The 12,242-nt window shown below is 44.3% G+C and overlaps 1 protein-coding gene across 1 annotated transcript; it reads left to right on the top strand.

Annotated features, from left to right (window-relative positions):
• The first annotated feature begins 690 nt into the window (after positions 1 to 690).
• TEX48 (testis expressed 48) lies at positions 691 to 11,325 on the top strand. Its single transcript, XM_043567075.1, has 5 exons — positions 691 to 1,231; positions 7,530 to 7,638; positions 7,869 to 7,991; positions 9,728 to 9,856; positions 11,199 to 11,325. Exons 1-5 carry the CDS (start codon positions 977 to 979, stop codon positions 11,300 to 11,302), a joined length of 720 nt encoding a protein of 239 aa, XP_043423010.1. The 5' UTR covers positions 691 to 976; the 3' UTR covers positions 11,303 to 11,325.
• The last annotated feature ends 917 nt before the right edge of the window (positions 11,326 to 12,242 follow it).

Raw genomic sequence — 12,242 nt, 5'->3', positions numbered from 1 at the left:
TAAAAACTATCAATGCCCAGAAATGGTGATTTTCCTGGCCTGGAGTGGACACTGGGTGTGGCATTATTTGAAGTTCCTCTGGTGATTCCAAGCGTGGGCTGAACTGAGAACCAGTTCCTTGCAGGTATAATGAGAGATCTCTACAATGTAACTCTGTGGTTCTCAGTCTTGTTAATATACACGAATTGCCTGGACAGCTTTGTAAAAAGACTGAAGCTCTGGCTCCACTAAAAAGATTCTAATTTAGTTAGGCCCCCGGGGAATTTTTACATTTCCAAAACCCTCAGAGGAATCTCATCAGCAGCCAGAGTTGAGAACCTTTAACACTGCCACTTAAGAGTATTGCTTTATACCAATAAAAACAGTTAATAAACTGTAACTCACAATAAGTATAAACAGTTTAAAAGACTGTTTTACCACCATCAAACACTTAGAACAGTAAGGTCACATTCCACCCCCTCCCCCACCTAAGTCCCTACCCAGCTGACTCCCTGACTACAAAACTGTGTAGAATGTCTTTGCTTTCTTCCCTTCCCTGTTATCAGGTGACCTCTATACACATCCAAGGATAGCACTGATGGAGAACCTTGTAACCTAATTTAGCTTCCCCAAATAGTGCCTGGTTGTTCTAAATAAAGGAATTGAAAGAGTGTCCCTTAAGGTGAGAGATTTTGTGAGAACACAAATATAAAGCAATTCCCCTTTTATCTGGAAGATAGATTGGGAAGATGTCACTTTATTTTTGCACATTATCAACAACTATTTCTTGAATGCTTACTCTACCTTGTAAGCACCATGTTAAATGTTTTCTATCTATCTGATCTCACTTCATCCTAAAAGTATATCTAGGACATGTAATTAGCAACATTTCCATTTTTCAGAGGAGAAAAGCGAGAGGTGAAGTCCATTTGCCCAAGGTTAGCACCCAGCCGTTGAGCAGAGACAGAATGCGGACGCGGGCACTTTACATTCAGCGATGTTCTGCCCCTTTCTGGCCCAGCCTTCCTCAAGACGCTTCCACAGAAGACATCAGGACTTCTGTTCCAGTGCCGCAATGGATGTCATGGCAGAGAGCATGGCGTCGTGGACAGAGGGAAGGATAAACCACTGGAGAAAGGGTCGGCAGACCTCCCCCCTCCTCCCTGATATTGTGGTCCAGGCAAACCCCCAACATTCCCTGGTTCCCTGGCTCTGTGACATCACAGCCTCCTCTCTTCTCTGCCAGTTACAGGTGAGTGAGCCTCAAAGGTCAGACCTCAGAGCAGGACGGAGTATTTTTTCTGTACTTAAAGGGACAATGTCTCCATCACTCCTGGACACCTTTGCTATAAGAAGCAGACATTACCCCTAATTTGCCTCGACTCCACTGTTTCTGTCTCTGGGCCCCAGTCTCCCCACCTGTGCCGACTGACCCCTAAGGGCTCCTCCAGCTCCAGAAGCCTTCCTGTTTGACCTCGCTGGGTCTTTCTTGTTCTGGTCCAAGTGCTGTGGGTCACTGGAGACCTGAGGCTCACAGCCCACTGGGCATAACCCAAGAGGCTTTTTCTTTGGCTCCTGCCTCCATCTAGAGGCAGGCACTGGTAGTGCAAGAAACCGCGCACTCCTGGCCCGCCCCAGCCAGCGTCAATTCAACTCATTTCTTCGCATCAGCATTTATGTTTGTGGAGCTTTGGCAATATGCCAGGCAGCTGTGCTAAGCACTTTCCATCATTATTTAATCCCCGCAACCACATTCTAGGGTAGATGCTATTATCGTCATCCCCATTTCACAGATACGAAACTTGAGGTTCAAGGGAGTTAAATTCTTCTAAATTTCATAGCTTACTAAGTAGGGGATCTTTAATTATTATCCCCCAAAGAATGTGCCTGTCACTGCTGCAATACCTCCCTTAAGAGCCTTTCCATTTCTGAAGAGGGCTCAAAAGTTCAACACTCTTTGCTACTAAGACTGAAAGGAGAAAGTGTTTTTCTACTCCCCTCTTTTTCTCATGAAATTTCTGGCCAGAGTAAACATATGGAAAGTATTGACACTAGATTTAGACAAACCTACATTTCAGCCCCTGGTGAACACCTAATATGGAATTTTGCATGTATGTATTTGTATGTATGTAAGCTATTTGTATGTATGTAAGGCTCCAGGCTATTTGTATGTATGTAAGCTGCTGCAGAGAAAGAGCCCCCCACTCAATGTGTGAAACAAAAACTGAATTTATTTTGGGTTAAACAAGGGAGAATTGAGCTTTTATGACAAAGTCTCGGAACAAAGCTAAGCGCTAATATATAACAAGTGTGGGAGGGTGTTGCATTCACGGAAGGTGGCATTTCAGAGGCAGGAGTGCTTGGGAATGGTAGACCATGAACTGGCGAAAGTGTACCTACTATTATGTGTCTCTTACTTTGGGGAGAATGGTCACCGAGGCAAAGTTTTGTTAAAAGATTAAATGACTTTAAAACAGGTTCTGGGGCTTACCTGTTACTATGGTTACAGAGCAATCGGTCTTTACTTAGGAGACTGGGGCCTTCTTTTTTCTTCTTAGTCTCCCCCTTTTTGGTCCTCCCTCAACCAAAGCTGCAGGAGAGACCCTCAGGAATTGTGCAGATCTTCACCACTGTTGTCCACTTTCCTTGAAGACACAGTTCCACCTTTCCACCTACAGAGATCTGATGTTCAGTTTGAGCATTAGCCAGCCTGATGCCTTTTGGTTTCGTCTTTGAATCATCCGTGGAGCTCTACGTTGGGCCAGTGGCCGCATAAAATCATTTGACTCTCTGGACAGCAGCCAGTAAATGACTGTGAGGCAAACAACAATCATTAAAAGGTTTTAAGTTTTAGATTAAATCATTAGATCAATTAAAAGAAGGATCTGGAAGGCATTCCAGAATCATCATCCACAATTTCCTAGGCGTGACCGAGAAAAGAAATTCCAAATCATTCTCTGTATCTGCTTTAGATAGTCAGGTTGCCTTTCTTTGGGCTTAGAAACCTCACCTGTGGTATTAATCCAGGTACACCATGAGGAGCTAGCAAAGGTGCATGCTCTCCCTGATTAGCCAAAATAAAATCCAAAGGTGTTCTATTACCCACAATTACTTGAGCTAAGGAATTTTGATTGGTTGGTTGGTGTTCCATCGCATGGGCTGTATTATTTAATTTACTATGTGAGCCAAGATGAGAGAAAATGAGCACCTTGAGTTGTCCAGCCCGTACAGAGACCTCACTGTCCTCAGAATAGGCCCATCTATTGGTATTGATAGCCCCATCCAAGTTTTTCTTGTTTCCAGTGTTGTGTAAGACAACACAGTCTGCTGAGGGCGTTGGGAGTTGTACACTTGGAATGGTCAACTCTTCATCACCCAGAATAGTCTCAGTTCTAGTTGGAGTGGAAGAATCTGGTTTCCACATAGGAAAAAAATCATGTCAACCAGTGGTATTGTTGTCTGTCTGTAGTTATCAACAATTCCCCTTGAGAATTTAGAGGAAGGATAAGAATGTATTGAGTGTTAAGGTCTCCTCAGAGTAGCATCACTGGACAGACTTGGAGAGCTGTCCTCCTACCATTATGGAACACGAATTCCTCCAATGGGTTCCTGCTTACCGTAAATACGAGGGTCCTTATCAACAGGCTCCACGTTCGTTATGGACAGAGGAGTTTTGACCTTGTTTTTATTTTAGAAGTCAGTTGTTTTCTCCAAAAGGCCATTTCTGGTTGATTTTTTAGGACTCTTTGAAAATGATCAGGAGATCTAAGTTGGCATTTCACCTCCTAATTTATTTTATCTAAGTCCTCTACTTCAAGTCTGAGCCTTTCGCAAAGAGAGAAGAAAAGGCTCCTTTACTTAAGCTGTTGGTCGCCCTAGAATGTTCTTTGAAAGTGTCCTGAAGTCCATTAAAGTCTCCTGGTAATTCATCTTGATTTTGTTTGCAATTTTGGATCTTTGCCCGATCTACCCTTGGGGAAAAGATTTTTGAAATAGTTTTATGTGGTACCTTTTCTATTTTTCTTCTCAAGTCCACTTTTTTGAATTCTGTGTAGGTGGGTTATTTAAATCTTCTGGTCTTTTCCATCCTGCTGCTCTTAAACATTTTTCCCCATTGCTGAAGGTCAACCATTAAGTGAACTGACTGGTACAGACACAGGAGTCAATAAGTAGCAGGATAACTAGCAGAATCCTGAGTTATACAGCAGCTTTCTGTCATTCTGAAATTTGGGGTGATCCTATATATTCACCCTCAGCTCAACTCTCATGCAGGGTTTGAATTCAACCTCTCTGGACCCACCTCCTGGTACAGGAGTTTTCAGGGGATATTGTGCAGTGTTGATTGTTCTTTTCTACAGAAATGAAGGGAATTTATTTAAGCAGTCACGGGAAGGAATAGAAAGAGTGTAAGTAGGTGGTAACGATAAAGCTGGGTGGAGAGAGAGAAAGAGATGTAAAGAAAGCAGGTTTCAGAAGGTTTGAGTAGGAGTACGTCTTTTTTTTCCCCTTCTTTCTTTCTTTCTGAGGCCAGAACATACCAATCAAAGACGCTCTCTACTGAATATGTGGTGTTTTTGTCTTCTCTCTTCTCTAGAGTCCCTCTTAAATCTCATACTTTTGACATGAAAGGTTTCCCTTAGTGCCCATAATTCCAAGTCATCTGGTTAAACTTTCCCATCTATTAACATAAACGTTAACACACATGAAAGTACACGTATTGAGGGTATATATGTGAAGCAGGAGTTGTTGTTTTGTTTTGTTTTTGTTTTGTTTTGTTTTGTTTTCAGGAAAAGGCAGCAACTTTAAGGTAGATAAGACCATGACAAACAGCAGAGATCACATTACAGTTGACCACAGTTATACATGGTGTCTTGAATTCTGTGGCCTCACAGAGCCTAAAAGAGGCCATCTGATCACCAACCTGGAAGTCACTGACTCCTGAATATAGGCTGAGTAAAGTGACATTAGCTACTTTCATTAGGTTAACAAGACAGAACACGTGCTCGTGAAGGTTTGGAGGCACCCGAGGCAGAGGCTTAGCAATCACACTCACACAAATTGATCACCACCTAACAGACCTCCAACCGTTAGTCCTTGGGGCTGAGGGTTGTGGTGAGCCCTTGCCACACCTCTGCTTTCACTCCTTCCTTAGGAAACACCTCCCTCTACATTCAACATACATGAGGCAATCTGGAACAAAGCAAAACCCCACAAGGCAAGAATTTATATGAAGGAAATTGAAACGAAAGCAAACAGAAGAATAAGTATATTAATGGCAAGCATACTTGCTAAATGGTGCATCTCCTAAACAAAATACCTAATTGCCTTAAATAAATCTCTCTTTTTTAAAAATTTTTTGTCAAGTTAGCTAACATACAATGTAGTCTTGGCTTCAGGAGTTGATTCCCATGATTCATCAGTTACATACAACACTCAGTGCTCATCCCAACAAGGGCCCTCCTCAATGCCCATCACCCATTTTCCCCATCCCCCAGCTCCCCATCCCCATCAACACTCATTTTGTTCTCTGTATTCAAGAGTGTCTTATGGTTTGCCTCCCTCTCTGTTTGTATCTTATTTTTCCTTCCTTTCCCCATGGTCTTCCGTTAAGTTTCTCAAATTCCACATATGAGTGAAAACATATGATACCTGTCTTTCTCTGATTGACTTATTTCACTTACCATAATACCCTCCAGTTCCATCCACGTTGTTGCAAATGGCAATATTTCATTCTTTTTCATCGCTGAGTAATACCCAATTGTGTACATACACCACATCATATTAATCCACTCATCAGTAGATGGACATTTAGGCTCTTCCCATATTTTGGTTATTGTTGATAACACTGCCATAAACATTGGGGTCCATGTGCCCCTTTGAATCAGCATTCCTGTATCCTTTGGATAAATTCCTAGTAGTGCTATTGCTGTGTCATAGAGTAATTCTATTTCCAATTTTTTGAGAAAACTCCACGCTTTTCCAGAGCGGCTGCACCAGTTTGCATTCCTACCAACAGTGCAAGAGGGTTCCCCTTTCTCCACATCCTTGCCAACATCTGTAGTTTCCTGATTAGTTCATTTTAGCCACTCTTACCAGTGGGAGGTGGTATCTTAGTGTGGTCTTGATTTGTAAATTTCTATCTGTTCATAAATCCTAAGAAGATACAATAAATTCATTAAAGAGAGCTCAAGGAAATATATCAGAGCTCAAATCATGTGGAAAAACTCACTGGGCAGAAAATCCAAAAGGCTATTAGAGATGGGGGCTAAATGGCCCCAAGGAGTACTACTTTGGTCCAAGGATCCCACAAAATGGAGATATTTGTATGTGTCTAGGCTGCTGGATGTATCTAGCCACAATATATTAATTGTGCTGTATCAAATATAGTACATGCCAGAAGTTAAAGATTTTGGGTTAATTGAAGGGGCCCAGGGTAAAAGAAACAAAGACATCACTTAGGAAGCTGTTGTTCTGCTTTAGGCAAGACATAATGGTGGCTTGGGCCAAGGGACAGCAGTAGAGAGAGTGAGAAGCAAACACTCACAAGTGTGGCAGCTCACATAGAGAATTGGCTTGTGAGGGACATCAGCCGATACCATGATAAGAATTTCCTTGGGGGTGCCTGGGCAGCTCATTTGGTTGGGCATCTGACTTCAGCTCAGGTCTTCATCTCTCAGTTTGTGGATTCGAGCCCCGCGTTGGGCTCTGTGCTGACAGCTCAGAGCCTGGAGCCTGCTTCAAGTTCTGGGTCTCCCTCTCTCTCTGTCCCTCCCCTGCTCATGCTCTGTCTCTGTTTCTCAAAAATAAATAAATGTTGAAAAAAAATTTTTTAATGAAAGAAGAATGAAAGAAAGAGGAAAGAAAGAAAGAAAGAAAGAAAGAAAGAAAGAAAGAAAGAAAGAAAGAAAATCTGGTAGCAATGTTGAAAAAAGAATTTCCTAAAAGGGGGTCTTGCCACAGAAAGGCAAGTGAGAACTGGAAGCATTCAGAGACAAAGGAATTGGTGACTAAAGCAAGGTTTTATAATTCTGGACCCTCAGAACTAGAAAGATCCTTGAAGATATCATCTAGCCTAACTTCCTGTTATTATTGATGGGGCTCCTGAAATGCAGAGACACACGTGGACTTAGCCACAGCCAGTGAGCAAGTTGGTGGCAGGACCAGGACCTAAACCTTAAAGACTGTGCTTCATTGCCATGTTCCCCTGGGACCTGGGCCAACTGGAGTATTTTGGAGCCAGTGAGCCACATAAAGGGAAGGGAAATGGAATGATCATTGCACACTTATTGTGACTTTTCATATACTTAGTCCTTTACTTTTTCTGCAAGTAGGCACTGCACTCCCATTTTCCCCATGAAAAAATTGAGGTTCAAGAAAGTTAAGGAATCTACCCAAGAGAATGCACCCAGAACTGGGGTTGAACATGGATCAACCTAAAAACTGGATGCTCGTGTGCATGAGCCTGGATGTTATGGTAGGGGGATCCTATCTAGAGTGTGAGCACAGATAAAGGACTAGCATTTTTCAACCACAGTCTTATGTTTATTTAGGAAACAGCCCTGCCCAGGGAACTGGGTTCAAATTCAAGGTTAGCTGACTCAACAAGGCGCCCCTACAGGCGAAGCTGGCAGAGTAAAGGCTTCAACTTCTTCTCCATGGGTAAGGAAATTTTGCATAGAATGGGAAAAATAATTTTAAAAGAGGACAGCCTAGGCAGAAGGGCCTGGATCTGCTGGCCATGGGGAGCTATGCAAGATTTGGGAGGGAGGAAGGCTATTATATCTTGGGAGAGGTTGACCCAGTAATGACCCCCATCACAGTGAATTTCCAGTGGGCATCTGGAGTTCAGATCCCAGAAACCATGGCCCCCATTCCTTCACCTCTTACAGCAGCCCACCAAAACTTGGCTTCGAAGATCTTCTGTTTGTGCTGCAGAGACTGTGAGGACCCCCAGGCCATGGATGACCCCAAGGCCCCCAGTGAACCCCAGGATCAGCAGCCATCCACCTGCAGTAGGTACCAGACAAGGACACACCGTCCAGCCTCTCTAGACCTCTGTTTTTTCATCCCCCTTCTGCTGTGATACCCTCAGGTTTCCTTCATTCTTTGAGTGATAATTCCAACCTAAAATTAAGTGGGAACTGGGTGGTTTCCTAACGCAAACCAATAAACAATAGGCAGGGAGGCCGGTCACGTGTCTGGCACGGTCCCATCAGGAAATGGAGCAGTTTAACAGCATGAGAAAAATTCTCATGGCATATTCTTCCAGAAAATCCATGGTGAGGGTCTTTAAAATACTCCCCCAGGAAATAATTTCACAATAAAAACTGAGGATCTTAAAAACGTCAATCCATTTTTCCAAGATAATAATAATGGTGGGGCGCCTGGGTGGCTGAGTCTGTTGGGTGTCCAGCTTCGGCTCAGGTCATGGTCTTGTGGGTCGTGGGTTCGAGCCCTGTGTCAGGCACTGTGCTGACAGTTTGGAGCCTGAAGCCTGCTTCTGATTCTGTGTTTCCCTCTCTCTCTCTGCCCCTCCCCCATTCATTCTCCCTCTCTCTCTCTCTCTCAAAAATAAATAAACATTAAAAAAATTTTTTTAATAATAATAATGGTAATGACTGAGACCTTCTTACTTACAAAGCACTGTCTAGACACTAGGGAGCCCACTGTGATCAGATAAGTCCCCTACTATATCAGAGCTGACACTGGAGAAAAGCGATATTATCTGATCCCTACCGTAACTCTAAGAAGGGGACATGATTATCCAAAATGGATGTGTCATTTTGTAGCTCTGAGAACAGAGGCATGGGAGGGGAGCAGTTTGCTGTACTTGTGCAGCTAGCAAAGGACAGAGATATTTATTACAGAACACAGTTCAGTCTGTTGACAGACTCCTATGCTATACCTTTAAGAATTTAGAATTATGAGGCGCCTGGGTGGCTCAGTTGGTTAAGTGTCCAACTCGATTTCAGCTCAGGTCATGATCTCATGGGTCTTGAGATCGAAACCCATATGAGGCTCTGCGATGTGCATCAAGCCTGCTTGGGATTCTCTCTCTCCCTCTTTCTCTTGCTCCTCCCCCCACTCTCAAGCGTGTGCTCTCTCTCAAAATAAATAAACATTAAAAAAAAAGAATTTAGAATTATATAAAAACAAAGCCTTATATACAACCATGTTCACCATAATAGTATTTATAGTAGTGAAAAACAATTTAAACACCCAACAATAGAATATTGATTAAATAACTCTTGAATTATCTGCAAAATAGAATATTATACAACCATCATTTGTTAAAATTTAGTGGCCTGAGAAGAATGTTTATGACATAACGTGTATGAAAAAAGGAAAATGCATACATGGCATGTAAGATATGATGGACTGTGTAAAAGTATGTGTGAGAAAAGACCAGAACTGTGATTGCATCTGAGGGGCCAGGAGTTTGGGTCATTTCTATTTCTACTTCATATTCTTCAATCTTTCCTAGCTTTTCTATAGTGGATATGCATTAGCATTTATAAACAGGGTGGCGGGAGGTAAACTTTGTGTTTTAAAAAGAATACATAGTTTGAACCCAGCATGTGCTTAGCGGGAGCACTCGGAAGACTGGAAGAGGGAGATCCAGGTGGTCCCCGTCCCCATGACAACCACCACTGGCTCTCGTGCACTGACTCAAGGTTGGCAACGTACCTTCACTTCCATCACCTCCCCTGAGCGTCCCCACCTGACTGTGTGGAATTATCACCGCCAGGTTTGCAGAAGGAGGGGCTGGACAGCAAGAATTCGAAGCATGCTAATGAAGCCTCCCACTCGCCTTTGGGACAACCTCTGATCCACCCAGAAAAGAGAGCCTCCACCACCAGCAACAATGAGTATGAAGGTGAGTTCCACATTGGGGTCCTAACACTGACCAGGAACCCCCATTGTCCTGATGACCAAGCCCCATTGATCTTTGAGCTAAACTAAGTGTGGTGATAGGAGAGAGAGGACCACGCCCTCCAGGAAGCTTCGGTCATTCTAGAACACACTGGAGCAATTCCAGGAGTCTGCTAGGAATTATGTGAGGAGCAATAGGTCTGGGAGGAAAGAGCACGCATCCATGCTTCCCTTCTAAGCCCTTGGGATCTTATCTTACACGTCTATTTTGTGTGGCTGTTGCTTTTGTGTCTGCTTTGGCCACTAGACTGTAAGTCCCAGGAGGACAGCTGTGTTCCCCCAAACCCCACAAGGTGCATGGCAAGTAAACAAGGCCAGAAAATGCTTGTGGACTGAGTATAGTTGGGGGTGAAACGCCTCAGGGTCATGGAAGAAGGATAGAAGTCCAGTCCAGGAAGAAGAGACGTCGCCACATTGCTGGGCACCCACACTGCCCGGGTGATGTCACTTAGCTCACAAGCACCCTCTGAGGCTGCTGCTAAGAGCTAAGGACCAGCCCAGCCTCCGCATTTCAGGATTCGCAAAAACAGCTACACCGTCCTTGCAAACAAAGTCTCACACAAAGTCCCATTGTTATAAAAGACAGAAGGGCTCCCACTACACTTGAATCGAGGGTCAGGCCCGGGAACCCCACTAGCTCCACCACCCCGCTCCCTCTCACCTCCCAACCCCCACAGGGCTCCATGGAACACAGTTTAAAACCCCACCTCTCTTGGGGCACCTGGGTGGCCTAGTTGGTTGAGCATCTGACTTCGGCTCAGGTCATGATCTCACAGTTCATGAGTTCAAGCCCCATGTCGGGCTCTGTGCTGACAGCTTGGAGTCTGCTTTGGATCCTCTGTCCCTCTCTCTCTGCCCCTCCCCTGCTCATGTGCTCACTTCCTCTCTCTCTCAAAAATAAACATTAAAAAAAATTTTTAAAAAATAAGCCACATCTCATTATATAGAGAAAACTGAGGCCCACAGGGGAAAGGGACTTTCCCAGAGTCCACCCAGGAAGTAAGGTTAGTGTTAGAAGCAGATTGGGCCCGATCCTCTTACCTTCCAGGCCTCTGCTCCGTGCAAGGCCCCCGACCATCACTGAACACACCAATGAATTACAAACACAGAACCTACTGGCATGGCCCTGCCACCAAGGACTTGCGAGTCCGGCCTGGGGGTCCACGTGGCTCACACGGTATTCCAGGACCCCACCATGATCAGGGATGGAGGTGACTGGGGCGGTGCATCCAAGCCCAGTGCGAAGGTTCCACCCGGCATTGTAACCGGTTCCTTTCTGCTTGCAGAACTGAATACACAGGTCTCCCAAAGAGGTTTCTGCAAGAGAAACCTAAACCGCTACTCCCGGGACCGCTGGTCATTCCAGCCGTGTCACATCGGGAGGCCCTGAGCATTCTAGACCGCCGCTCCCACGCGGGCTCCCAGGCTGCGGGCCGCTGGGGTGTCTCCGGAAGGAAGAGGCAGTGAGCAGGGGCCATGAAGACGGATTCAGAAACTCCCCCGGGAGGAGAAGACGTCTGAGCCACCCCTGTGCCACCAGCAGGAGTCACTCCAGCTCCTGAAAAAGCCACTGTGGAGGGAGCTGTTTCCAATTAAAGCCCTTGGTGATATCGCAGGACTGTATCTCTCTTTTCCCCTCCTCCTTACGGGGAGCATCTTCCAAATGCCTCACTGGTTTTACATGTATTATCCTGTCTCCCTAACCTAAAACAAAAAACTTAAACCTTATGGGTAGCTTTTTTTTTTTTCATTTTGAAACCATCTTGAACTTACTGAAAGTTGCAGAACAAAGAACTCCTAGTTACCTTTTACCCAGACTCAACAATTGTGTACACCCCCACCATTTTCTCTGTCATTTCTTTTCTCTCTCTCTCCCTGTGTTTTCTGAGCCATCTGACAGGAATCCCGTTATTCCTGAACACCTCCCTGTTGTGTTTCCTAAGAACAAGGATGTTCTCTTAGGTAACTTCAGGACAGTTACTAGAAATAAGAAACTCAATATTGATACACTAGTATCATCAATTGTCCCGAAAATGTCTTCCAGCTGCTTTCTTGCCAAGTGCAGGATCGAATCCGACATCGCAAGTCACACGTCATTGTCACGTCCCTTGAGTGTATTTTTAATCTGGAACGGTTCTGTCTTTATCTTCATGAGCTTCCCGTTTCTGAAGCATACAGGCACAACTCTCATAAGGTGTCCCTCAATTTGTGTTTATCTTATGATTCCAATTTTGCTTTTTTTTTTGTTTTTTTTTGTTTTTTTTTTGGCAGGAAGATCAGAGAAGCAACACTGTATCCTCCCCAGTGCATCATGTGAGGGGACATATGAT

The sequence above is a fragment of the Prionailurus bengalensis genome, chromosome D4 (assembly GCF_016509475.1).
Source record: "Prionailurus bengalensis isolate Pbe53 chromosome D4, Fcat_Pben_1.1_paternal_pri, whole genome shotgun sequence".
Classification (NCBI taxonomy): Eukaryota; Metazoa; Chordata; class Mammalia; order Carnivora; family Felidae; genus Prionailurus; species Prionailurus bengalensis.
Note: the sequence above shows the minus strand (reverse complement) of the source record. Positions and strands in the feature narration are given on the sequence as shown.

Coding starts and splice junctions, on each gene's coding strand:
- TEX48 (XM_043567075.1), top strand. CDS start 977: ATGTTCTGCCCCTTTCTGGCCCAGCCTTCCTCAAGACGCTTCCACAGA. Junction 7,992..9,727: donor TCAGCAGCCATCCACCTGCA/GTAGGTACCAGA, acceptor TATCACCGCCAG/GTTTGCAGAAGGAGGGGCTG. Junction 9,857..11,198: donor CAGCAACAATGAGTATGAAG/GTGAGTTCCACA, acceptor TTCTGCTTGCAG/AACTGAATACACAGGTCTCC.